This window comes from Podarcis cretensis (assembly GCF_951804945.1).
Source record: "Podarcis cretensis genome assembly, chromosome: 10".
Taxonomy (NCBI): Eukaryota; Metazoa; Chordata; class Lepidosauria; order Squamata; family Lacertidae; genus Podarcis; species Podarcis cretensis.
Genome location: NC_137179.1, coordinates 61,592,203 through 61,619,180, shown reverse-complemented (window position 1 = coordinate 61,619,180; position 26,978 = coordinate 61,592,203). Strand labels below are relative to the sequence as shown.

The following is a 26,978-nucleotide window of genomic DNA, read 5'->3' as shown; positions in this document are numbered from 1 at the left end:
AATTTATAATTGTGGAATACATAAATTCCATTTGAAAAAAATAGAAAAGTAAAACATAAAATGATTCTTGCAGTATCATTCCTGATGCGTAGCTCACTCGTCATTCTTTTTCTCTGCTGATTTTCTAGATAATCTTCATTTTCCCTTTTATTTTGATTCTGGATATGCAGATCAAAAGGGAGAGCCAAAATGACAGCCAAGTAAATTTCATCTTTCAGCAATGGAAACGTTTGCTATCAAGGGAGTGGGGGGGGGGAGAGAATCCATCAGATTTTACAGCATAAAGCAACATGAGCTTTTGTAATGGCAGTTAATTCAGAGCCTTGAAAAAGCACAGAGTATTTAGAAAAACAGTACTAACAACTCAATCCTATGCACTCAGAAGCAAGCCGCATAAGTTCAACTTGGTTCCCTTCTAGATAAACGTGTTTAGGACTGCAGTCTAAATTCAACGACCATTTTAATTTTACTTTCCTTCTATAATTGATACATACCTTATTACTTGCCTGAACACTGAAGCAATTTCCATTCGTTTTGAAGTTGCTCTCTTAATTCTATTACCCTTTGCACATTCTCCTTCAGATCTGGTGCATACATTCCAAAGGAAGGTGTAAAGTCACTCGTCAAGGGTTTGATTATATCTTGCAAGAAGGTTACCTCAGTTTCCTTTTTTAAAAAAAGCCAATAAAACATGAATCCATACTGATTTATGGATTACATTTTTGGAACCCCCCTCCCCAGGAACTATAACTGATTCTTTCATTTTTAAGAACATCTTTTGTTCTGCTTGGTTGTTTGCTCATTTTATGCTGGCTTCCATGTTTTAATTGCTTCTATTTTAGTTGTTGATTTATTTTGTTTTAATGAGGAAGGGATGTCGCTCAGTGGTAGAGCACCTGGCTTAGTACACAGAAGGTTCCGAATTCAATTCTCAGCATGTTCAGACAGGGCTGGGAATGTCCTCTGTCTGATACCCTGAAAAGATTCTACCAAGGAAGGGAGTTCAAAAGATGTGATTGATAAATCGGCATCAGGGGTCATGTGCTTCAAATACAAGTTTAATAGGAGGGTTATGAGAACCACTCTTGATCACTGGTATGGGGATAATGAAAGCTAGATTGTAATTGCTATGCATATGCACATTTTCCAGGGGACCAGAGAATGTAGAAATGTGGAACAAATACAATACAATACAATACAATAGGTAAAAAAAAAAAGGTAAAGGACCCCTGGATGGTTAAGTCCAGTCAAAGGCAACTATGGAGTTGCAGCGCTCATCTCACTTTCAGGCCGAGAGAGCCGGCGTTTGGCCACAGACTGCTTTCCGGGTCATGAGGCTAGCAGGACTTAACTGCTTCTGGCGCAATGGACCACCGTGACGGAAACCAGAGTGCACGGAAACGCCGTTTACCTTCTGGCCACAGCGGTACCTATTTGTCTACTTGCACTGGCATGCTTTCAAACTGCTAGGCTGTTGCTTCTGGGACACAGCAAGAGGAGCTCACCCTGTTGTGGGGATTTGAACCGCTGATCTTCTGATCAGCAAGCCCAAAAGGCTCAGAGCATAGTCCTGAAGGGTATCACATGCTGGGGGAATTCTTTGATATGAAAATGTAATTTTGCACTGGTATTAGGCTACAAGACTGTGCAACACTTTACAGAATACATGGATGACACAAAATTTAAATGTGGGGAGGCAGAAAATGCAATGTGTTCTCTCCGGTTCTTTCCTCCTAAAAACCCAATATGATATACTTATTTTGTCATTAAGATTAAGAGCAACTTTTTACCTGAATCAGAGCAAGAATGTGAGACTGTGCCAAGCCTTGCAGTAGGCGAATAAGCAAGGAAATCCCATTTTGCCCAACACTCTGGTTTGGTCCAAGAACTATAATGGTTAGGTCAGGCTGATAGCTGTATGCAACCGGAAGAATGAGTCCAAGGGCAGGAGAGAAAAAGTTGTTTGTTTCAGCACCCTTCAGTTAAAAAATAAAACAAAATCAATACAGTCGTATAGTCACAAACCCAAAGTCTCTCAGTTGTTGTTTTTTTTTTTTTGAAAAATCGACATTTCCTAACCACTAGGTGCAGGTTTGCGTAGTAAGCTCAGTGCAACACATTTGCAAAGTAGGGTTTCTAAGCAATTTATGCTGGAGTTCATCCACCTTCACACAACAAATGTGTTTACAGGACACATATCGATATTTCCTGCAGTCAACAAGTAAAGCGCAGGCTTCATACATGCGTAAACACACAGCCTTAAGAACATATACCGTATTTTTCGCTCTATAAGACACACCCGACCATAAGACGCACCTAGTTTTTAGAGGAGGAAAACAAGGGAAAAAAAATCTGAATCTTTTATTTCTGTAGAGCCTCTTTTCAAATGCTTCATTTTGCAAGTGAACAGGAGAAGCATTTTAACAGGCATAAGTGCTTGGATTTCATTCTCTCACAGAAAGCCCCAGAAAAAAAATGGGATCACCTGGCTGTTTGGAGAGACAGAGGCACATGGTTTGGGCAGTGATGGAATCCAAGACTGACTGAAGAGGGAAAACAATAATAATGTTCTCCTGTCTGCTTGTCAAGTTGCTCAGGGGGCTAAACAAGGGCTATCACACAACAACCTCACAACAACCCAGGGAGGTTAAGGTGACCCTCTCTGCGCAGCGCCTCTCCAGCGAAGCGGGAAGAGAAACGGATCCCTTTCCGTTTCTCCTCCTGCTTCGCTGAAGAGGCGCTGTGCAGAGAGGGAGAGCTGTGCAGCAGCATTCACTCCATAAGACGCACACACATTTCCCCTTACTTTTTAGGAGGAAAAAAGTGCGTCTTATGGAGCGAAAAATACGATACACATATTTGCAATCCCTAACTGGCCCAGGGTTCCCAAATACTTGGGTGTCATCAGCCCTTGAAATCAGGGGATATTGCTCAATGTTTAGCTCAGCTTCAAGCTCAGACTCCTGCACCCTCTATAAATCATACTTAGGGAAGAAAAGGAATCTGAAAAATATTAAGCCTACCTTTTCCCAGTTCACAGTTATATTGTATTTGGTGTCTGATTTCTTCGGCGGCTTAGCACAGATATTTATCAGGAGAACTTTGCTGTGAAACAAAAAGGAGGAGGTAGATTCTACCAGAGTGATGGGAAACCTGTGACACACACACACCGGCTGTTGATGGTTTCCCAAGCTATGTCAACTCCAGCCAGAATGGTCAGTGCTAAGGGAGGATGGAAGTTACAGTCCAGCAAAACTTGAAGGGCCACAATTTCCCCATTCGTGTCCTACTAGATGCCAAATAGGAATACTTTATGAATTAAAGCAATAAGTAACTGGGCTCTTGTAGGGCTGGTTGAAATGCACATAACAATCTTCACATTTTAGGAAGGGGTCATTTAGAGTTATAGAAAACATGGGAGAAACTGTCTGTAAATAATCATAATAGCCAACTCGTTTGTTCTTTTTCCATTTTAGCAGATATATTTTCAAAAGATGCTCTAGAAACCAGTCTGGCAATAGGAAGACCGATTTACAGTTCAACCATAGGCAAGTACACTACGGAGGAAGTCCTACTGATTTTAATTAGGTAAGAATGTGCAGAACAGTAGACCGAGGAATGAGTCTATCTCCATCTCTTCAATGTCATTTTAAAAACTTGCCCAAATTGTCATCAGCAATATAATAGTATAGTCTGTAGCTTGGGCGTTTAAACCCACCTAGCAGGGAGTGGGTATGAAATCCTTACCCATCATCCAAATCAGTTTTCACATCCATGTCACCGACAGACACACACAGGACTCTGCAGAACGACATTAAAGTGTTGTAACACACATTAAAATATATGTGGCATTCAAATTAAATTAAAAAGATACCATGCTCAAAAATACCATGCCAACAAGCTGTACGTAATAAGAGAGGCATGGCGAGCACTGCAAGTAAATTTACAAAATATAGCCAGGTAAGTAACTAACAAACAAACAAGCAGGCAGGCAGAAATGATGACTAAAGACCCAGGGAATAAACTACAAATGGATGACAAAAGGGAAAAAGAAAAGAATTGTGCCTTTTATTCTACAAGCATGTGTCAAGCTCTCTAGTTCACAAAGGAACCGTTTCAGGATTGCAGAATCTGGAATGAAAAGTATCTTAATACATGGAGTGTCACTCAGAATAGTTAATACTTTGCACCTGCATGTGAGAAGCGACAAACATATTTGCACCATAGCAATGTAACAAGTGTCTCTCCACTCCCTGTGCAGGAGAAAATATGTGTTTTTCATCACATCTAATCCTGGGTCCTTCTACCCAATTATACAAACTGAAAATACGCACACAAAATATATTAAGATTTGTTTTCCTAATGTCAGGAATTATCCCAGTCCTGAAAAAAGGTAGACATTATTGCTCTGTAGCATTGCTGTGCTCATTAACAAGAGGTAGCACTAAGCAGTTATATAACTAAAGCGTCTTAAACGTTTTATAACTGAACAACTGAACTCCACAGAAAAGCACAGGATGCAAAAGGCTTTTTACTCACTTTTGTACCTTCAGGTTACGGCAATGTTTTAGAGCGATAGCGGAAGAAAGGGATACTTCAGATGAGACTGCGAGACCGTTGGTCACCTAAAGAACAAGGATACAGTGGTACTTTGGGTTAAGTACTTAATTCGTTCCGGAGGTCCTTACTTAACCTGAAACTGTTCTTAACCTGAAGCACCACTTTAGCTAATGGGGCCTCCTGCTGCTGCTGCGCCGTAGGAGCACGATTTCTGTTCTCATCCTGAAGCAAAGTTCTTAACCTGAAGCACTATTTCTGGGTTAGCGGAGTCTGTAACCTGAAGCGTATGTAACCTGAAGTGTATGTAACCCGAGGTACCACTGTACTTTTATTTCTATTCTGAAACGCAATCAAGATGTGTTTAAAAGCACAACTAATAAAAAGGTGCCCCTTAAAACAGTCTGTTGAATAAATCTTTGTGCTGCGAAGTAAATGAGACCACGTTCACCATTCGTAGGAGCCAACTCCTAGGGACAGAGGCCCCTTCACCCCACCCCCCATAAAATATTTGAGGGGGCCCGGCTCCTCCAAAGTTGATGGGCACTGCCTTTCAAATGGCATGTTTTGTGATCAGTTATGTAAGGTGGGGCTTACCTGGGCCTCCCTATATTTTATTCAATTTGGCACCTCTGTCACCATTACTAACTGAATTGGTGGTCATGAACCTAATTTTCTCTGGATTTTTCCCAATGATCAAAATAAGCAAGAAGCTGGAAAACAAATGTACCATAGTTATTGTCCCCTAATAAGCAGGATTCTGAAATTTAATGGGGAATGTCTTTAACAATGCAGATGTAATCTTTATATCATAGCGAGGGGTGATACCCACCTAAGTCTGAGTAATGTTAGCTATCGCCCAAGGTGTTTTGAAACATATACGTCATATCAAGATTCAGATCTGTATGCATAAGCTACATATCCATGTAAAAGCAACACAAGTTAATATACATAATACCTAAGGAACACGTCGGGCTCTAGAGGCTTTTAAGCAGAGCCTGGATAGCAACCACTCCCAGACTAAAGAAGAATCAGGAGCTACAACATGCACAATTGTAACTGTTGATATTACCTCGTTTTTAATGATTTTGTCAAGGACAGCCAGCATGTTCAAAAATGAGTTTAAGTCCTTTCCTTCTTTCACAAGATCAGCATCAAGTCCGCTGCAAGAGACGTGTTTTTGGAAACAGGTCACAATCTGCAAAAGCTGGAATAACTGTACAATCTGAATAATATGTGAAGTTTTTAACCGTATATCAAGGTGTATAACATGGGTAGACAAACTAAGGCCCGGGGGCCAGATCTGGCCCAATCGCCTTCTAAATTCAGTCCACGCATGGTCTGGGAATCAGCGTGTTTTTACATGAGTAGAATGTGTCCTTTTATTTAAAATGTATCTCTGAGTTATTTGTGGGGCATAGAAATTCGTTCATTTCCCCCTCCCTCCAAATATAGTCCGGCCCCCAACAAGGTCTGAGGGACAACGGACAAGCCCCCGCTGAAAAAGTCTGCTGACTCCTGGTGTATAATTAACCAGCAAAGGTTATGTTGTCATTCTTCAATGAGGAGCTGTCTTTTACTAAGCAGTAGCATCATTTGGTGCATTTTATGAAAACAGAAAATGAAGGCAGAGAGACATGAGGGTAAATGGGAGAAATCCAATCATTTTGTTAGTGCATGGTCTATAATTGTACATTGTTCCTGTTCTCCTAACTCAGTATTAACTGGTTTTACGCACTGCATGTCAATTTCAGAGAAACTGATAATGAAGTTAGCTGCAGGTGACGCCCCAAAAAGGATTAGGAATATTCCAAGTGTAGAAAAAAAAAAATTGCTTTGGAATTTGCGTTAACAGGCTAGTATGTGCACCGCAATCTCTCATAAACATACTCTATTCCTGAGAGTATGTCTAACCTGAGAAGGGCCTTGAGTTCTTTCGTATCCTTTTCCTTCTCAATTTGAACAGATGGCGAAAGCAAGCGTGCATTGCTTTCATCAACGGCGACGGTTGTTTTAACGTGAGGTCTTGGAAATGAAATATTTTTCATGTGGAGCTCCAGAAACATGTCTGTTTTGATGGTCTCTTCACCATTCGGTCTTCCAGCTTCTAGTGGGTGTAGGAGTTGTGCCCTGGTACTGAGGTCTTGCAATGGAGCTATGTCTGAAAACAACAGAAGACATCTTTGGGTGACACACCATGAAAAGCTTAACTCTTAACAGAAGACAATCTATGCCAGTGTTTCTCAACCTGCGGGTCCCCAGATGTTGTTGGACTACAACTCCCATCATTCCTAGCCAGCATGACCAGTGGTCAGGGATGATGGGAGCTGTAGTCCAACAACATCTGGGGACTCACAGGCTGAGAACCACTGATCTATGCTGTTAACACTGCATACGTTCCCAACTTCAAGACTTCCAGAGGTCTTCAAGAATGAACAAGGTTCTGAAATCCAGCCCACAAATGAGGGATAGCTAAGGTGGTACTTTCCAAATGTTGCTGAACGCATATCCTCCCAGATCATTGGCCACACTCGCTGGGGCTGATGGGAATTGGAGTCCAAAAACATCTGGAAAACGCCACCTTTGCCACAGATCATACTGTGTGTATGACTCTAAATTAGTGGAACAGCTCAGCAGAAATCAACAGAGCATGTTTCTAGGAAGGCAATGCTAAAAGTTACATACATTTTATTCAGAATCCTGCTCTAGCCTTACCGTTTGTAAACACCGTATAATGTTTCATCATTCAGGAGGGAAAACCTGGAACCATGTGCTATGCTCTACAAGCCAGATGAATTGTTTCCCCTAAACTTAAACATGTTTAGCCCCAATGACTTCAACCCAAGTATACTAGCCAAACATCCCCCTCATTAGACTATCCAGTGTAAACTTGCCATCATTTCATTTGAGTGTTTTGTTGGAAAGTGTGGGGGGGACAGACTAAAAGTTATCCATGTTCATTCAATCAGTTATATTCCCCCACTGACCGTATTTTTCACCCTATAGGACGCACTTATTCCCCTCCAAAAATGAAGGGGAAATCTGTGTGCTTCCTATGGGGTGAATGCAGGCTTTCGCTGAAGCCTGGAGAGCGAGAGGGGTTGGTGCGCATCGACCCCTCTTGCTCTCCAGGCTTCAGGAAGCTATCCGCAAGCCTTGGGAGCCCGGCGCGACTTCCTGCCGGGCTCCCAAGGCTTGCGGACAGCAGCCTGCAGCCCGAAACCTGGGGAGCGCAGCGGAGCGCACCCTGGGCTTCAGGCAGCTCTCCACAAGCCTTGGGAGCCTGGCGCGACTTCCCACCGGGCTCCCAAGGCTTGCGGACTGCAGCCCGAAACCTGGGGAGCGCAGCGGAGTGCACCCCGGGCTTCGGGCAGCTCTCTGCAAGCCTTGGGGGCCCGGCGCGACTTCCCGCTGGGCTCCCAAGGCTTGCGGATGGCAGCCTGCGGGCTTTTCAGGGAGGTGGGGGAATTCCCCCATCACCTAGAAAAGCCAATAGAAGCCACGCAGCCCCTTTAAAGAGCGCGCGGCTTCTGTGGGCTTTTGCGGGAGGTGGGGGAATTCCACCTCCCACAAAATAGCAGCCTGTTCTGGGGGCTGGGGTCGGGGGAAGCTCGGGCTACCCCCGCCCCAGCCCCACGCCTGGGGGGGATAATTTTTTTTCTTTATTCCCCCCCCAAAAAAAACTAGGTGCGCCCTATGGGCCAGTGCGCCCTATAGGGCGAAAAATACGGTACACAAAATCCCTATCCAGCTATATCAAAGTCTAGCCAAAGTTCCCCCTAAACTGACAGACCAGAGAACTTAGTTGAACTGGAGGTCTAACTGGAGGATTATCTGAACCTGAAAATATGTGTTGCTTTAATACATTCACCGCATTCATTTTATCAATTTTTCTGCACTTTAGAACAAATTTTAGACAAGTGTGCCATTACCTTCATGCATCAAACACTTCCAGTATGGTTTGTGTACAGCTCTTACATTGTGGATTGATTCTAATGCACTAACGAAGAGACAAAAGAGTGTAGGAAATGTTATCTACAAAATACACACAAAAATGAGTATCAACCCAGTCCCCATATTGTTTAAAAGTAAGAATCTGTAAAGATGTTGCATTAGCAAGTTGCAATGACACAGGACGGAAAACAACTTAAAAAATATCACAGGTTTTGTGGCATGCTAAGGACTAAAAAATATATTTTTGGCATAGCAGAGTCTGGTCCTTCAACTATATTAGTACTCAATAGACCAGGCATAGGCAAACTTGGCCCTCCAGATGTTTTAGGACTACAACTCCTATCATTCCTAGCTAACAGGACCAGTGCTTAGGCATGATGGGAACTGTAGTCTCAAAATATCTGGAGGGCCGAGTTCGCCTATGCCTGCAATAGGCTTTATGTGCTTCTTCAACAAACTGACCAAGCAAAATGTTGTCCAGTCACAAAAAATAATAGATTTGAATTTCTCACACCAAAAAGCATATTTTAAAGACCCTTCCCTGAAGAAATTTGTAAAAATTAAGTTCAACCCCTAAAAAGGCATGCCTTTTTACATTAACTAAAGGGCCTAGAAACTCCAGTCAGTGAAGTGGAGCCCAGTATACCTGAAGGAGCGTCTCCACCCCCATCGTTCTGCCCGGACATTGAGGTCCAGTTCTGAGGGTCTTCTGGCGGTTCCCTCAGTGCAACAACCAGTTACAAGGTAGTGGTGCCTGCCCTGTGGAACGCCCTCCCATCAGATGTCAATGAAATAAACAACTACCTGACTTTTAGAAGACATCTGAAGGCAGCCCTGTTTAGGAAAGTTTTTAATGTTTGATGTTTTATCGTGTTTTTAATAGTCTGTTGGGAGCTGCCAAGAGTGGCTGGGGAAACCCAGCCAGATGGGCGGGATGATGATGATGATAATAATAATAATAATAATAATAATAATAATAATAATAATAATAATTCAATAGTCCTGAGTGGGTGTATGCCTCCCATTCTCCCTTGATGGAGCATTAATAGAATTCAACCACCTTGGAAAAGATTACAAACTATGTTGATTTTGACTTCCAGCTAGTAAAGAAAACATGAAAACAGGTGTGGCCAGGAAAAGGCAAGAGATGAACACCACACAAACAAAACTTCCCCATAGTGTCATTATGGGCACAATTGTTCGATCCATGCTAACAACAACAACAAAAATATGTGACATTTGCTCCACTCAGAATAAGCTGTCTATGTCAAAATCATAGCAAGGATAAAAACCAAATTGTTGGCTCTCTTTCCAACATGCAGAGTTGCAGAATGAAGACAAGAAAAACCGGCAAACGGGGAAAAGCATAGATGGAAGTAGGAGCAGAATTGTGCCAGGATGAGGAATGCAAAGGGGGAGAGGCAGCTGTGGCTGAGGAGCAAATAATTTTGCTCTTTACATGAAGGTCTGTGGTTTATATTGCAAAGCTCTCCGTTGTACAGAGCTGGGGGAATCCTGACCATGGACTAGCAAACAAACAAAAAGAAACTATGCAAGTCAGTCATAGAATAGAATCATAGAATCATAGAGTTGGAAGAGACCACAAGGTCCATCGAGTCCAACCCCCTGCCAAGCAGGAAACACCATCAGAGCACTCCTGACATGGTTGTCAAGCCTCTGCTTAAAGACCTCCAAAGAAGGAGACTCCACCACACTCCTTGGCAGCAAATTCCACTGTTGAACAGCTCTTACTGTCAGGAAGTTCTTCCTAATGTTTAGGTGGAATCTTCTTTCTTGTAGTTTGGAACCATTGCTCTGTGTCCGCTTCTCTGGAGCAGCAGAAAACAACTTTTCTCCCTCCTCTATGTGACATCCTTTTATATATTTGAACATGGCTATCATATCACCCCTTAACCTCCTCTTCTCCAGGCTAAACATGCCCAGCTCCCTTAGCCGTTCCTCATAAGGCATCGTTTCCAGGCCTTTGACCATTTTGGTTGCCCTCCTCTGGACACGTTCCAGTTTGTCAGTGTCCTTCTTGAACTGTGGTGCCCAGAACTGGACACAGTACTCCAGGTGAGGTCTGACCAGAGCAGAATACAGTGGCACTATTACTTCCCTTGATCTAGATGCTATACTCCTATTGATGCAGCCCAGAATTGCAGTCGGTAATCAACACATTTTTACATCATGTGTTAAAGGATGACAGGCATGTCCTTCCTTGCCATGCAAGTGTTTTATTATGGCGCGTGGAGCCCAACCCAAATTCCAACACAGTGACTTTACACCCAGCTCAGCGACCAACCTCTCCTCTGTAGGTTTACTAGTTTTCCATTGTTGACAATGAGGTTTCACTTTTAAAAGTCTCATTAAGTTTAACTTCTTCATTAAATAAATAGTAAAGGTAAAGGGACCCCTGACCATTAGGTCCAGTCGGGGCTGACTCTGGGGTTGCGGCACTCATCTCGCTTTATTGGCTGAGGGAGCTGGTGTACAGCTTCCAGGTCAAGTGGCCAGCATGACTAAGCCACTTCTGGAGAACCAGAGCAGCGCACGGAAACGCCGTTTATCTTCCCGCCGGAGCGGTACCTATTTATCTACTTGCACTTTGACGTACTTTCGAACTGCTAGGTTGGCAGGAGCTGGGACCGAGCAACGGGAGCTCACACCGTTGCGGGGATTCGAACCGCTGACCTTCTGATCGGCAAGTCCTAGGCTCTGTGGTTTAACCCACAGCGCCACCCGCGTCCCAAATAAACTGTACATACTTCCAAATATACTACCAATGTCTTCCAAAAACAGCAACCTCATGCATGAAGATGGGATACAAGACTTGCTTATTACAACAGGGAATGATTGAGCTTCCTCAGTTAAATGAACAGGACTTAAAATGTGCTCCCCGTTTGGCTGAATTCTGCTCACATATGGAGATAATGTTTACACTGGAGTTCTTTTCAAGCACTGCTCATGCGAAAGGAGCATGGATGACTCCATGTTCAGCCACCCCACCCCACATGTGATTCCCACAGCCCTTTTCGCTTGCCCCCGTCATGTGAGTAACACAATCTTTTATTCCAGACATGCAGACACATGCACACAAACCTATACAAATACCTTAAGCATGGCGCCATTTCTCCGGATAAACGTGGCAATGGATCTCCAAGCAAAGTTTTTAGAGTCATACAAACTGATTCAGACAGCGACCTCAGATGATATCCGCCCTAAAATACATTTGAAAATATATACTGAATTTGCCATAGCTCGCCATCGCCATCTCGTGTCACATTTTCACATTGCACTTTACAACACACTTGAAACATTTCATTTGCAGCTGTATAGCTGAGTTCCAGGTGGGGAAAAGCCAGCAAGGCAGGGAGCAGGTCTTCCAGGACTCACGGCCAATATGGGCACAGCCAAAATGCAGAAACAGCCTCCCCTCAGAAGGACGTATCCACAGACTCCATTCTTTTCAAAGTATGTTAAAAAACAAACTTGATCACCCAGGAGTTTCTTGACTGTTAATTTTAATTGGGCATATTCCTGGCTCCTTCATTACACATTTTTAGGCACCAGGCAAAATGATTTTTCTTCAATCAGGTGTTTGGCTGATTAACAGTCTATAATCTTTTAAATTTGTCTGTGAGAGGGGGTTATTGGTTTGGTTTGGTTTAATTATGTATTTTGTCTTTTCATTTTGTCTTTTTATGATGTGAACCACCCTGTGATCTTTGGATGAAGGGCAGTATAATTAATTAATTAATTAATTAATTAATTAATAATAAATTCCAGTATCTTGGTTTATTTTTGTTTTCTAATGTGTTTTATTACTTTTGTACAACACTTTGGCTATGGTTTGTTTGTTCTTGGTACAGAGTGGCAAGTAAGTGCTTTAAACAAATCACGAAAAAAAGCTTGCAGCATTTAAAGTTTACCTCCAGAACCACGCACAATTTTCCTTTCGCCAACTGCATTAGGAGATGAGTGAGATGGGCAAAACATTCCGGCGTAGCGCTCATCTGACCCTAGAAAATGAGAAAGAAAGATACAAGCAGCTCATCAAACCAGAAAACCACTTCTGGGAAATTTGCCTGTTCTCGCTCTTATATGAAAATAAATTTTAACTCTAAAGTCAGGGAGGTGGCAAATATATATGTAGAAGATTACTTACCTCTGGGTCACCAATTCCAGAATCGTAACCAGCAGAGACCAAAACAAGTTCTGGATCAAACTAAGATTTTTTTAAAAAAACAAACAAAACTGTCAATACATTATAGTGCACTCTGAATGAAGCTATAGAAATCTGCCGATACATTGGCATGTGAGTATTGATGGTCTACTTAAATGGACTGCAAATACTGTTAAATGGACTGCAAATACTGCTTTCTCATTCTCTATAAATGGTACACATTAACCTGCCTTACACCAAGTTAGACAGTCGTCTACCTCACCCGCTCTTCCCCAACCTGGTGCCCTCCAGACTTTTTGAACGAAAACTCCCATTTTCTGTAGGCAGAATAGCCAAAGGTCAGAGATGAAGAGAGCTGTAGCCCAGGAACATTTGGAGAGTGGTACCAGGTTGCAGAAGTCTGCTCCGCTTGGACTCGTAGCCTCTGGAGACCCTAGGGACTGAATCTAGACCCTTAAGCATGCAAAGCATTTACAGTGGTACCTCGGGTTAAGTACTTAATTCGTTCCGGAGGTCTGTTCTTAACCTGAAACTGTTCTTAACCTGAATCACCACTTTAGCTAATGGGGCCTCCTGCTGCTGCTGCGGTGCTGGAGCCTGATTTCTGTTCTTATCCTGAAGCAAAGTTCTTAACCTGAAGCACTATTTCTGAAGCGGAGTCTGTAACCTGAAGTGTATGTAACCTGAAGCATATGTAACCCGAGGTACCACTGTACTCTACTACATACAAATGGCATCTCCACTAACAGAACGATCATTGTACTCTAAGATGGGTCGCCAACCTTTTCAGGCCAGTGGGCACATTTGGCATTTTGAGAGTGTGCTGTGGGTTGCCAGCTGCTGGGGCGAGGTACAGCATAAAACAAAATGGCTGCCACGTGGAGTGTGGCATAGCCCAAAATGGGAGAGGCTGAGCCTCCCTTACGCTTACCAATTGGAAATCAGATATGTCACGCCGGTCCTGATTGTGTAAAATCAATACTGCGTGATCTCCACATACACAGAAGTGCTGTTGTTATCAAACAGTGAACATTCCCCAGTACCAGGATGAAAATACAAGATGGCCACCACACAACCACTCTCATTTCACAGAAATCGCGTAGAAGATACCTGCACATTTTACCTCATATTTTTTTTTCTAGGAGGGCTGGGGACTTTTTTTTTTTTTAATGAAAGCTCAGAGTCTAGGGCATCTGTCCAGGGGCACTGGTGAAAGCCTTCGCGGGCATCATGGTGCCCACAGGTGCCAGGTTGGCAACCCTTACTCTAAGCTCCTCTAAAACCACCACCATCTCAAGGCTTCTATTTACTTTCCTCTGTGCTTTCTGATAATAGCTGTATATTTCTTTAATCACTCCCTAGTCAATGCAGTTCTATCTGATAACTGCCTTCACCCCTGTGGACCATTTTTCTAGAAGCAACAACATAAAATACCATATTTTTCCATGTATAAGACTAGGGTTTTTTCCCTAAAAAATAATTTCAAATATTAGAGGGCATCTCATACACGGGTACATCTCCCCCCATTTTCTTAAATCTGAGTCTCCAAAAACACGGGGGCGTCTTATAGACGGAAAAATACGGCAATCACTTTTCCCCTATAGCAGAAGATCATTTCTCAAGATGCCACTACCAAGGAATATGTTGAAATGGCTTTTAGATACAATTTCTAATTCATGCAAATGAGATTTACAACATTCAGAATGGGGGAGGAAAGTTACCTCAAAAGCCAATGGAAGCAACACATGAAGAAATACGGCTACATAATCTGCATTGCCCATTCCAATCTGCAAAGGCAATGCATTAAAACAGAATGAACAAATCGCTTTTAAAACTGACAAGGCAGTCTAATATTTCATTAAGATCTCAGGGAAATGATCCAAGGCTTCAAAGAATGAGGCAGAGCTGTGGCTCCTGCCATTATCAGAAGGATCAAATCCTAAAATTGTACGCTGAGTGGGAAGAATCTTACGCGCCTGTTTAATGTTGGATTGAGTCACAACTGACAACATGTAAATAGAATACAGATGTGAAATTCAGTTATAGGGTTTGGCTGTGTTTGTTACCATTATGACGGAAGCCATGCCAGTACAAAATCAATTAGCATACCTGGGAAATGCTTTTCTCTGCTAATTAGAGATTTCCGCTAACCAAGGGATGTGTACATGGGAAATGAATCTTTTCCTTATTTGTTTGTTAAAAAGTTAACAGAACACATGCAACACGGAAAAATTATCTGTGAAACAGTATCATGCAGATGTAGTTATCTGTACAAACTTTGCTATGTTACATATCAGGTTATAAATCCCTTTTCTAATCTGTTATTCATATAATCATTACAAACTCTTATCACCAATTCCATAACCTTCAGCTTCGAATCACTTTTAACAAACTGGGTTCTACTCATTTTACACCTCTCTTGATACCTTACTATTGCAGTCTAAAACATTTTTAAAAACATAAATAATCAAGGTAACAACTGAAAAACATTTTTAAACAGAAATTGCACCAGGTGCATGACTTCTAGAGCTTATTGCAGTTGCATTCTTAAGCTATCTTGTGATTTACCTTATTCCAAGGCACATTTATATTGAATCCTTTTCCTTTCCCCTGACCAACAGCATCATAATCAGACTCTCTAAGTGTAGGCCAATACTGCTGGTGTTCATACCGATGCCAGGAAAAATAGAGGACACTAGAAGCAAGAACAAAACAAGGTTAATTATGCCATTAATGCTCACCTGAAGGTTTTTTTCAGCATGTGCAATCACGAGAGCCAGTGTGGTGTAGTGGTTAAGAGCGGTAGTCTCGTAATCGGGGGAACCGGGTTCGCGTCTCCGCTCCTCCACATGCAGCTGCTGGGTGACCTTGGGCCAGTCACACTTCTTTGAAGTCTCTCAGCCCCACTCACCTCACAGAGTGTTTGTTGTGGGGAAGGAAGGGAAAGGAGAATGTTAGCCACTTTGAGTCTCCTTAAAGGGAGTGAAAGGCGGGATATCAAATCCAAACTCTTCTTAGGAAAAAAAAAAAAAAGCATGTGCAATCACCAAATTTGTACCTCAAGAGTGAATGCGAAACATGGCAACATTACACACTGGCCTGGTCCACATGTCCACTAAATCAAAGCATGGCTTGGAAGGAATACAGTGGTGCCTCGCAAGACGAAATTAATCCATTCCGCGAGTCTCTTCGTCTTGCGGTTTTTTCGTCTTGCGAAGCATGGCTATTAGCGGCTTAGCGGCTATTAGCGGCTTAGCGGCTATTAACGGCTTAGCGGCTTTAAGAAAAAGGAAACAAACTCGCAAGAACTCACGGAACGACTCAAAAAATGGAAAACTCTTTCGTCTTGCGCGTTTTTCGTCTTGCGAGGCATTCGTCTTGCGAGGTATCACTGTATGTGATTTACAGGAGAGGAGAGAGTGAGCATTTTGTTCCTATTCTAGTCATTCTGCTGCCTGACATGTCATCCAAACCTGGGCTCATCGCTTAGCTCTCTCTCCTGACTAGCCATGAGCTGTAACCAGGGTTTGCCCTGTGGTATACAGTTCATGGTTTGTCCGGGAAACCTAAACCATAAATCTGGATTCAGATGACATGAGAAGCCAAACCATTATTATTCATAGCTGTCAACTTACAGATTTGAAAATAAGGGACCAGCAGCCAAAATAAGGGACCTGCGGCCTCACCTGTTCCAGGCTGGTAGCTTCAAGAACACTGTCCAACCAACCTTGTAACCAGAGGTTCAACTGAATAGAATCTGAATCACATGCACAACAAGGCCTATGCAGCCTCAACTTAAGATGGCTCCCCGGCCTGGCTTTGCACTGCAAAGTTTGCAGCAGCACGTGCAACAAAATGGCGTCCAGCATTCAAAAAACCCCTCAGCTTGCATTAACTAGCCACACACAAGGCATGCAAGCTCCACCCCCCAGTCGTTCTTAGACTTCTTATTGGGTGAGCAACACAGCCAAGCGACACAGTTGAAGCCTCCCTCCTCCCTGGCCGGCAGGGAGGGAGGGAGAGGAGCTGCTTCCTTTGAAATTTAAGGGACATCATTTAAGGGACATTTAAGGGACATCCATCAATAAGGGACAGCAGTGGGACATGGTGCTGGAATAAGGGACTGTCCCTTCAAATAAGGGACACTTGACAGCTATGTTATTATTACAGCAAACAGCCAAACCACTCTCTCTCAACTTTGGATTTCCAAGTTCAGCCAGAAAGCTAAGAGGTAAATTGGGTTTTGAAGTCGTTGTCCTGAACACAGGCAAACCTGGAAAAGGTCTGAATTATTTTTTTTAATACTCTCTATGGCACTGTGGGTTAAACCACAGAGCCTAGGACTTGCCGATCAGAAGGTCAGCGGTTCGAATCCCCGTGATATGTTAGCTCCCGTTGCTCGGTCCCTGCTCCTGCCAACCTAGCAGTTCAAAAGCACGTCAAAGTGCAAGTAGATAAATAGGTACCACTCCAGCGGGAAGGTAAACGGCGTTTCCGTGCACTGCTCTGGTTTGCCAGAAGCGGCTTAGTCATGCTGGCCACATGACCCGGAAGCTGTATGCCGGCTCCCTCGGCCTATATTGCAGGATGAGCGCCGCAACCCCAGAGTCGGCCACGACTGGACCTAATGGTCAGGGGTCCCTTTACCTTTACCTTTATGGCACAATGCAGCTATCCCCAGAAGAATTACAGGATAAACTGGAAGAATGAACTGACATAATAAAAGATGAGCATGAATAATAATAAAACATGATGCAAGACACATAATGATAAAATAGTTATGTTACAACTGAATATCATTCTACGTGTGTGTGTGTGTGTGTGTGTGTGTTTGTGTTTAGATTTTACAGTGATCAGTTTTAACAATTTATGCATCTTAAGGATATCAAAAAATGCCAAAATATGTCAGGAACTGACATGTTCTATTAAATATATTTGATACCCACTTCCAGACTAATTGCAAGCATTTTGAAAGGCATATACAATGTTGTTCCAAATCTGTAAAAACAAGAAAACAACAAACCTTGGATCTTCATTAAATATATATTGAATTCCTTGTCCGTGATGCACGTCCCAGTCAACAATGAGAACTCTGCAGGAACCAACAATGACAATATTCAGTAGAGAAGCAAGAAAACCTCTAGGCCAGAAACTAAGAAATGTAGAGACCAATATATACTTAACCTCCGCAGACCATATTTCCTTTGGGCATATTTTGCTGCTATAGCAACATTGTTGAATATACAAAACCCATTGGCTGCATTTCTCTGGCTGTGGTGGCCTGGAGGCCTGCAAGCAAGCAAGCAAAGTGGTAAATTAAGCATTAATTAATAGAAACACAGGAACCTAGATTTGGAAGTGGGGCTTATAGGTCACCTAATCCTCTGGTCAATGTAGGAAATCCAGAGCTAGAACATCCTTAGTGGATGGCCATTGAGGTTGAATCCTGACAAGACAGAAGTACTGTTTGGGGGGATTGCGGGCAGGTCAGATCTGGAGGACTCCCTGGTCCTGAATGGGGTAACTGTGCCCCTGAAGGACCAGGTGTGCTGCCTGGGAGTCATTTTGGACTCATAGTTGTCCATGGAGGTGCAGGTTAATTCTGTGTCCAGGGCAGCTATCTACCAGCTCCATCTGGTACGCAGGCTGAGACCCTACCTGCCTGCGGACTGTCTTGCCAGAGTGGTGCAAGCTCTGATTATCTCCAGCTTGGACTACTGCAATGCGCTCTACGTGGGGCTCCCTTTGAAGATGACTTGGAAACAGCAACTAATCCAGAATGCGGCAGCTAGACTGGTGACTGGGAGTGGCCGCTGAGACCACATGACACCGGTCTTGAAAGACCTACATTGGCTCCCAGTATATTTCCAAGCACAATTCAAAGTGTTGGTCCTGACCTCTAAAGCCCTAAATGGCCTCAGCCCAGTATACCTGAAGGAGCGTCTCCACCCCCATCGTTCTGCCCGGACACTGAGGTCCAACGCCAAGGGCCTTCTGGCAGTTCCCTCCCTAAGAGAAGTGAGGTTACAGGGAACCAGGCAGAGGGACTTCTCGGTAGTGGCACCCACCTTGTGGAGCGCCCTCCCATCAGATGTCAAGGAAATAAACAACTATCTGACTTTTAGAAGACATCTGAATTCAGTCCTGTTTAGGGACGTTTTTAATGTTTAATGCTGTATTGTATTTTTAATATTCGATTGGGAGCCATCCAGAGTGGCTGGGGAAACCCAACCAGATGGATGGGGTATAAATAATAAATTAATTATTATTATTATTATTATTATTTATCTAGAGCTAGAACATCCTCAGTGGATGGCTGTCCAGACCTTGCTTGAAGACCTCTACAAAGGGACCACCCCTCTAGGCCTAATTTCATGCTGTTGATGAGGAAGGAGAAAACCTGAGGAGAAAGTGGGTGGCAGGAAAGGAGGAGGAGAAAAAGAGGGTGCCCTGCCCCTTTTTGACTGTGGACCCACCTACCACTTCTTCCTGCCTTGGCCCGCCACCAACATGCCGTATCAACAGATAAGCTTCTGAGGAAGCACGGCCCACAATGGGGAAAAGCTCCCCATCCCTGCTCTAGGTTACTGGTCCCATTGGCAAATGGAACTGAAAAACACACAGGGTTTCCGGTAAGAAGAATTATCACCTTGTTACCTTATCAGAGCCATCCCATTCCGTGTTTTCCCTGACATCACAGCATCCACCATGTCCAGAGTTCCTCCCACAGCCAATTTGGCACAGCGATACGTGGTCTGAAGAACAGCAGAGGTTGCAATTCAAGTCTTTCACCACAACCTCTGAGAAGGAGCATTTTGGAGCATATTTCAGCGCGTCAAAGTAAGCCTAGTATGTTCCCTTCCTTCTCTCTCTCTTGACATGAGGCCCAGCAGAGAGACGCACACGGAGATTTACCCATGTGAAATGTTCTATATCAGAGTTTCCCAAACCTGGGTCTCCAGCTGTTTTTGGACTACAACTCCCATCATCCCTAGCTGGCGAGGCCAGTGATCAAGGATGATGGGAATTGTAGTCCACAAACAGCTGGAGACCCAAGTTTGGGAAACCCTGTTCCGTATAGAAAGTGATCATTATTGTGTCGGCACATACCGGGTGAAAGAAAACAGCATCGTAACCAGCTGAGGTTTTTTGGAGCTCCTCTTCTGTCATTTTCGGAGTTCTCTTCACAGTTTCCAAATAATCCGAGCTGGGGAAGAAAAAATGCCTCAGACCGATAAGGCGGCGAATTTGCAGCCCTCCAGACATTGTTGGACTACAATTCCCATCATCCATGACCACTGACCAAGCTGACTGGCACTGATGGGAACTGGAGTGTAGCAACAGCTGGAGGGCCACAGGTTTTCCATGGCTAACCTAGAAGGACAAACAATTCTACCTTTTCTTTTAGGCAAATGGGGCCTAAGAGATTGGGAACAGGCCACAAACTTGTATTCAGGCTTGGAATTGCTTGGCCGGAAGTGCAGGATATATCAATTTAATACATATATATATAAATATGGGACACGGGTGGCACTGTGGGTTAAACCACAGAGCCTAGGACTTGCCGATCAGAAGGTCAGCGGTTCGAATCCCTGTGACGGGGTGAGCTCCCGTTGCTCGATCCCTGCTCCTGCCAACCTAGCAGTTCGAAAGCACGTCAAAGTGCAAGTAGATAAATAGGTACCGCTCTGGCGGGAAGGTAAACGGCGTTTCCGTGCACTGCTCTGGTTTGCCAGAAGCGGCTTAGTCATGCTGGCCACATGACCCGGAAGCTGTATGCCGGCTCCCTCGGCCTATATAGCAGGATGAGCGCCGCAACCCCTGGCGAGTGTCTGCAAGCGATGCGCACCAGGCGGGAGGTCCCCCCGAGCGCGCAAGGCTTGGGGCGGCAACCTGCCGCCCGAAGCACGCGGAGCCCTCCGGAGGGTGCCCCGTGCTTCGGGTGAGTGTCTGCAAGCCTCGCGTGCCCGGTGGGAGGTCCTGCCAGGCGCGCAAGGCTTGGGGCGGCAGCCTGCAGCCCGAAGCACGCGGAGCCCTCCGGAGGGCTCCCCGTGCTTCGGGCAAGTGTCCGCAAGCCTCACGTGCCCGGCAGGAGGTCCCGCCAGGCGCGCGAGGCTTGGGGCGGCAGCCTGCAGCCTGAAGCACGCGGAGCCCTCCGGAGGGTGCCCCGTGCTTCAGGCAGGTGTGCACAAGGCTTGGGGCGGCAGCCGCGGCTGGGGGGAGGAATATATTTTTTTTATTCATTTTCCCCCCAAAAAACCGAGGTGCGTCCTATGGGCCGGTGCGCCCTATAGGACGAAAAATACGGTATATCTCCAATTAAAGAATTTCAAGTTCGGATTTAGACTAACTTGTATTGAGCTTCAGCTACTTCCAATATCTTTCCTATCAACCTGAACAGTATGAAGTATTTTCTGTCTTTCAACCTAGGCCTCATCGACTTTTTGCAAAAGGCCGGGATTTCATTTCCCATTTTACATACAGGTCTTAGGGTTAGGCTATTTCATTATAAGAACAAATTGTGTGAGGAAAGTTTGAGGAAAATATCAAGGGGTGAATTCCTTTTCTATTTCTTGAACATAGCGATGGAAATGCATCATGACAGACGTCAGACCTGTGAACCAACATGACCTCTTCCTCAGTTCCTTCTCTGACAGGTACGGAGATGCATCTTTCAACCAGGTTATAGCATTTAAGGTGCTCATAGCAGGAAGAAAGCCGCTCAGGGACTTCAATGTCACAGACTGGGCTGAAAAACAAGCAAATGTGTTTTTTTTTGCAGTAAAATCACCAAGGAAGCATCCATATTACTACTGAGAGAAAACAATTTTGGGGGGGAAGGAGAAATTAAAAGTAGACATTTTTTCTCTCTTTAAACCACAACTTTAACCCCTGAATCTGAAGTCCTGAAGAATGATGGTTAACTTTTAATTTTTTTTTAAATCATCCATAGGCTAGAACAACAAGAAAAAGGAGAACTTCAGAATAGCCTTGTTCACATGTTTCACTGAACACAGGTGCAAGCTATCTGTACACTCATACAAGTGTTTGTGTGAAAGAGCGTACAATTGTTGACTGCAGTTGTGGGTTGCTTAGCAGAAAACAGGATCACACATGTTGTTCTCAAACCACATTTGTAGTTGTTTGTTGTTGGTTTTAAAAAACTAAGATTTAACTTATTCTTAGTAGTAGTAGTATTAAATTTATATACCGCCCTATACCCAGGACGGTTCACGGAATAAAATCAAAATATAAAAACACAAAATACAAAATACAAATAAAAACAACAACTCAATAGCGCCCCCCCAAAAAAACCACACATTTTAAAAGGGCATAGAACTTACTCATCCCAAAGGAGCTTATGGCTGGTCATCTCATCATCATAAACCAATGCTGTTCCAGAAGCCATTCCTCTAACTAAAACAAACCAAACATAGAACATTCGTACACGTTTTAGGCAGAAACATGAACACAAGCGTTTCCAAAACAGAAGTGACCGGATCCACCATGATGTCCTGCAGTGTTTTGTTTAGCACAGTTTCTAGATGACTTCTAAGCACACTTAAGAGCCAGGAGAATTTCAGAGGCATCTTCACATAGCAGATGTGGCCCCTACGTGAATACGTTCTAACATGCATTTGGTCCAGTGGTCAGAGCAGTGGTTTTCAACCAGTGTGCCGTGACACCCTGGGGTGCCTTGAATGTTGGTTCGGGTTCCGAGGGCAACACTGGCCTTGTGCCTCTTTCTTCCCTTCCCTCCCTCCTCTGGTGCCCTCTCGCATTTCTGCCTCCCAAAGGCATATATGGCTGTTTGTCGCAGCAGCCCTGGCTACAAGCTCCGGAGGCGAATGGTGCCTTTGGAGCTGGCCAGGGGGTGCTGGATGTTGGGAAATTCCATTCCACCTTTAGTTGCAGACATGGAACTGTTGCATGTCACATGTCTGTTTACACACCAGCACAGCTTGCTGGGAACTTTTGTTGTGTGTATAGCTTTTGCTTTTCTCTGTCTCCCTGAGAAGACAAACAGAGAGACGCCATGTTTCTTTGTCCTGATTTATGATTAATAAATCCGTAGTTGTAGTATGCTTCCACAAGCCTCAAGCCTATTCTGTGTGCAGAGTTTCCTCTGCTGATAGTGTGCCCTGGCTTTGAAGCCTGGGTCGTTGATTTACGTCAAAGCAGAGGCTGATGGGTCTTCGCAGCGGGACAGCTGGAAGGAGACGACCCAGCTGGGGATAGCCAGCTGGCCTTGTGACCCTCTGCATGCCAGGAGAAGAGGCAGCCTCGGAGGAAGCAAGCAAGCGGGCGAGGGAGCCCAGCCACCCAGAACTTGCTGTTGGGAATGGACAGAAAAGTGGGAAGCTGGGCAGGCAAGCGCCGTGTTGGCCTTTCTTGTGCTCGTTGTGTGAAAGGCCTGCCTGGGAGCTGAGTGCCCAGCGCTGAAGGGCACACCATGCAGGCCCAGCAATACCCACTGCGGCCTCCCAAGGTGAGGAAGGCGCTGGCCTCATGCTCACCTTTGTTCGGTATCTGTTGGGCTGCTAAGGCTGGGGGCATCCTCTTCCCAAGCCCCTCTTTGGGACAGCTCAAAGACCAGGACTCTCCAAATACATTTTTATTGAGGTTATGCACATAACAAACATACAAACAAATACAAAAGAAAAAATTATAACAAAAAAAAAAGCGTCAAGATATACAAGCCAACTCTCAAGGAGAGGGGAGAAAAGGCTGTGGGAACCCTCCACAAGGGAGGGTCAGGGCCGGATTTAGGTTTGATGAGGCCCTAAGCTACTGAAGCTAATGGGGCCCTTTATATGTCCAGCTGTGCTTTGTCAACAACAAATTGTTGCTTTTTTGTGTTGAATATATGCTATATGGTAATTTATGGACCTAATTAAAAGACGCCTGCTTCTTGGGAGAAAAGCAATGACAAACCTAGACAGCATCTTAAAAAGCAGAGACATCACCTTGCCGACAAAGGTCCGTATAGCTATGGTTTTCCCAGTAGTGATGTATGGAAGTGAGAGCTGGACCATAAAGAAGGCTGATCACCAAAGAATTGATGCTTTTGAATTATGGTGCTGGAGGAGACTCTTGAGAGACCCATGGACTGCAAGAAGATCAAACCTATCCATTCTGAAGGAAATCAGCCCTGAGTGCTCACTGGAAGGACAGATCGTGAAGCTGAGGCTCCAGTACTTTGGCCACCTCATGAGAAGAGAAGACTCCCTGGAAAAGACCCTGATGTTGGGAAAGATGGAGGGCACAAGGAGAAGGGGACAACAGAGGACGAGATAGTTGGACAGTGTTCTCGAAGCTACCAGCATGAGTTTGACCAAACTGCGGGAGGCAGTGGAAGACAGGAGTGCCTGGTGTGCTCTGGTCCATGGGGTCACAAAGAGTTGGACACGACTAAACGACTAAACAACAACAAATATGTCAACAACAAATTGTTGCTGTCTTTCCTCTACTTTTAATATATCCCATATGGCAATTTATGGACCTAATAGGTATCTAAAGCTATTTGCATATAACAATATTTTTTTTATCTTATATTTTGGAAATGCACAACCAGTTTTTTTCTTTATTTTTTGGGGGGCCCCCAAGAGAGTGGGGCCCTAAGCTATAGCTTGTTTAAGGTAAAGGTAAAGGTACCCCTGCCCGTACGGGCCAGTCTTGCCAGACTTTAGGGTTGTGCGCTCATCTCACTCTATAGGCCGGGAGCCAGCGCTGTCCGCAGACACTTCCGGGTCACGTGGCCAGCGTGACAAGCTGCATCTGGCAAGCCAGCGCAGCACACGGAAACGCCGTTTACCTTCCCACTGGTAAGCGGTCCCTATTTATCTACTTGCACCCGGGGGTGCTTTCAAACTGCTAGGTTGGCAGGCGCTGGGACCGAACGACGGGAGCGCACCCCGCCGCGGGGATTCGAACCGCCGACCATGCGATCGGCAAGTCCTAGGCGCTGAGGTTTTACCCACAGCGCCACCCTAGCTTATGCATAAATCCGGCACTGGGGAAGGTGTTCAAAAAGGGCTGACGGGCTGCTGCCTCTGCAGGCAAGGGGTGATGTAACTGGGCTCCTGAGGCTCTGAGTGTGTTTCCTCACAGAAGAGCTGCAGAAATAATGTAGTTGGCCAAGGGAGCCGTGGACTCCGAAAAGTTGAAAACCTCTGGGTTAGTGTTGGACTATGACTTCAGCCATGAAGCTCATTGGGCGACCTCGTTTGGGCCAGTCACCAGGGTTGTTTGCAAGAATGAAATGGGGAGGAGAATCATGTACACCTTGAGCTACTGGGGGGGGGAGGTGGGATATAAATGTAATTAAATGAAAATAGTAAATAGAGCTCATACAAACCAATCAGGTATTCTTCGCTTACACTCTGTGCACATACATTGATGCCTATGCCCTTCCCCCATTCCCTTAACATGTGAACAGGTAAGTAACCACTTAAGCCAGGCATGTCCAAAGTCTGTTTTAGGGCATAATCCGGCCCCACGGCTGGTTTTCTCTGGCCCCTATTTCTTTAAAAAGGCCAACAATTTCAATCGTAAAAAAAGGTCAACAACTTCATCAAATCTGGCCCTCTTTGAAAAAAGTTTGGGCACCCCCAGCCCAGCCCTGGTGCTGAATTAAGAAAAAAATATTTTATTAAATCTTAGAATTGTAAAGTTGGAAGGTACCCAAGGGTACAAACCACTGCAGTGCCTGGAACCTGGCATTGGGCTGCAAGAATGTACTGTAAACTATCACATTTTCAAAATGTCTGATAGCCAAGTTCCACTACTTTTCACAGGCTGGGAGTAGTGGCTCCCTCAGATTGTACCCATTATGGAATTAAGACTTGAACTGTACTAGCACAAAACAAAATAAAAAAATTCCTTCCAGTAGCACCTTAAAGACCAACTAAGTTAGTTGGTCTTTAAGGTGCTACTGGAAGGAATTTTTTTATTTTGTTTTGACTATGGCAGACCAACACGGCTACCTATCTGTAACTGTACTAGCACAGTTTGTGTTGTGGATATGCTATTTCCATAGTTTACTTCACATGGTTCAGACTGACCAATGCATTGTTTTCAGTGACAGTTCTGGCAACTGAAGCTGTGAAATGTGCTAGGGGCAAGCATTTTTGTTGTTGTGAATTCTACTGATGTTTACAACGTTATCTGACCAATAGTACACAAAATCTGGCATTTGAAGCATACAATATGCGTTAATTTTTTTGAGAGCTGGCTTGATGTAGTGGATTTCGAATTTCAAATTATTTTAAAATACGTTTGCCCGTTGTTTTAAGGTCTCCCTTATTAAAGCAAAGGATTAAGGTGTTAGGAGAACCTTAGAATTTGAGGAAAAACTATATCATACAATGTACTGTATCAAACTACAGTGGTACCTCAGGTTACAGATGCTTCAGGTTACAGACTCCGCTAACCCAGAAATAGCACCTCGGGTTAAGAACTTTGCTTCAGGATGAGAACAGAAATTGTGCGGCGGCAATGCAGCGGCAGGCCCCATTAGCTAAAGTGGTACCTCAGGTTAAGAACAGTTTCAGGTTAAGAACAGACCTTCAGAACGAATTAAGTTATTAACCGGAGGTACCACTGGATTTTACATGAATAATGCAGGTACTCTGAATTTAAAAAGGAAGCAACATTGTTAAAAACAAGGTGTTACATAATAAGATAATTTGTCTCAAATCTGCCCAAATCAATGTGGTGGTTTCGTATATATAAGTGCATTGTTAATAAACAAGCAACTAAAAAAGTATGTTTATGTTTCCTGTCCCCCCCCCCCAAGCAGATATAATGTGTAACTCTGGGAAAGGGGCGGGGGGCGCCGCAGGGATCTTTGCACCACGGCGCCGGATATGCTTAAGACGGCCCTGCAGCTCCCCTCCCAAAAAATGAAATGCAAAACATTTCATGCGTCTCTTGGGGCACCACTGAGCCTATCCTTGTGGACGGCTTGAAGCTCAAGCAAGGAACCCTTAATGCCCGACGGCTAGCAAAAGGAAGGAGTGCCTCTGAGCATGTGCAGAGTGCAGTTTCTGCCCCTCTCTCCCGCAACTTCGACCAACTGCAGCGGGAACGGCAAAGGATCAATGCAGATCCCTGGTTTGATTTAAGACTTACTTTTGACCTACCTAAGGGAAGAAGGGCCTCTGCTTCTCTCTGCTGCACCCAGCGCGGAAAACAAAAAAAAAGGTTACACAAAGGGTTAAGAGTGGAGATCTTCCCTCCTGCTAAACTTCAGGGACTCTCCGTTGTGTGTAAAGGGTAA

General features: G+C 44.4%; 1 protein-coding gene and 1 long non-coding RNA gene across 5 annotated transcripts; one reads left to right on the top strand and one right to left on the bottom strand.

Annotated features, from left to right (window-relative positions):
• Nucleotides 1-26,978, bottom strand: HDAC10 (histone deacetylase 10). Of its 4 annotated transcripts, none has more exons than XM_079994200.1 (21): nucleotides 26,842-26,978; nucleotides 22,042-22,114; nucleotides 21,312-21,446; nucleotides 19,808-19,904; nucleotides 19,355-19,452; nucleotides 17,882-17,986; nucleotides 17,721-17,789; nucleotides 15,266-15,392; nucleotides 14,419-14,484; nucleotides 12,680-12,739; nucleotides 12,444-12,533; nucleotides 11,626-11,732; nucleotides 8,490-8,557; nucleotides 6,472-6,718; nucleotides 5,630-5,720; nucleotides 4,540-4,625; nucleotides 3,748-3,801; nucleotides 3,024-3,105; nucleotides 1,791-1,976; nucleotides 495-666; nucleotides 1-233 (listed from the first exon to the last, which is right to left on the bottom strand). In XM_079994200.1, the coding sequence occupies exons 2-20, from the start codon at nucleotides 22,104-22,106 to the stop codon at nucleotides 499-501; spliced, it is 2,001 nt and encodes a 666-aa protein (XP_079850326.1). In that variant the 5' UTR covers nucleotides 22,107-22,114; nucleotides 26,842-26,978; the 3' UTR covers nucleotides 1-233; nucleotides 495-498. The 4 variants fall into 4 exon arrangements, with proteins under 4 accessions (XP_079850326.1, XP_079850324.1, XP_079850325.1 ...); XM_079994198.1 differs by lacking the exon at nucleotides 26,842-26,978 and adding an exon at nucleotides 22,651-22,750; XM_079994199.1 differs by lacking the exon at nucleotides 26,842-26,978 and adding an exon at nucleotides 22,651-22,750 and having other exon boundaries at nucleotides 1-158.
• Nucleotides 13,581-13,858, top strand: LOC307226035. The gene is made up of 2 exons (XR_013843278.1): nucleotides 13,581-13,711; nucleotides 13,744-13,858. It is a non-coding gene; the product is annotated as an uncharacterized lncRNA (long non-coding RNA).

Coding starts and splice junctions, on each gene's coding strand:
- HDAC10 (XM_079994198.1), bottom strand. CDS start 22,735: ATGGCGTCTCTCTGTTTGTCTTCTCAGGGAGACAGAGAAAAGCAAAAG. Junction 19,453..19,807: donor ATGCTGTTTTCTTTCACCCG/GTATGTGCCGAC, acceptor GCTGTTCTTCAG/ACCACGTATCGCTGTGCCAA. Junction 12,534..12,679: donor CTGGAATTGGTGACCCAGAG/GTAAGTAATCTT, acceptor CTCATTTTCTAG/GGTCAGATGAGCGCTACGCC.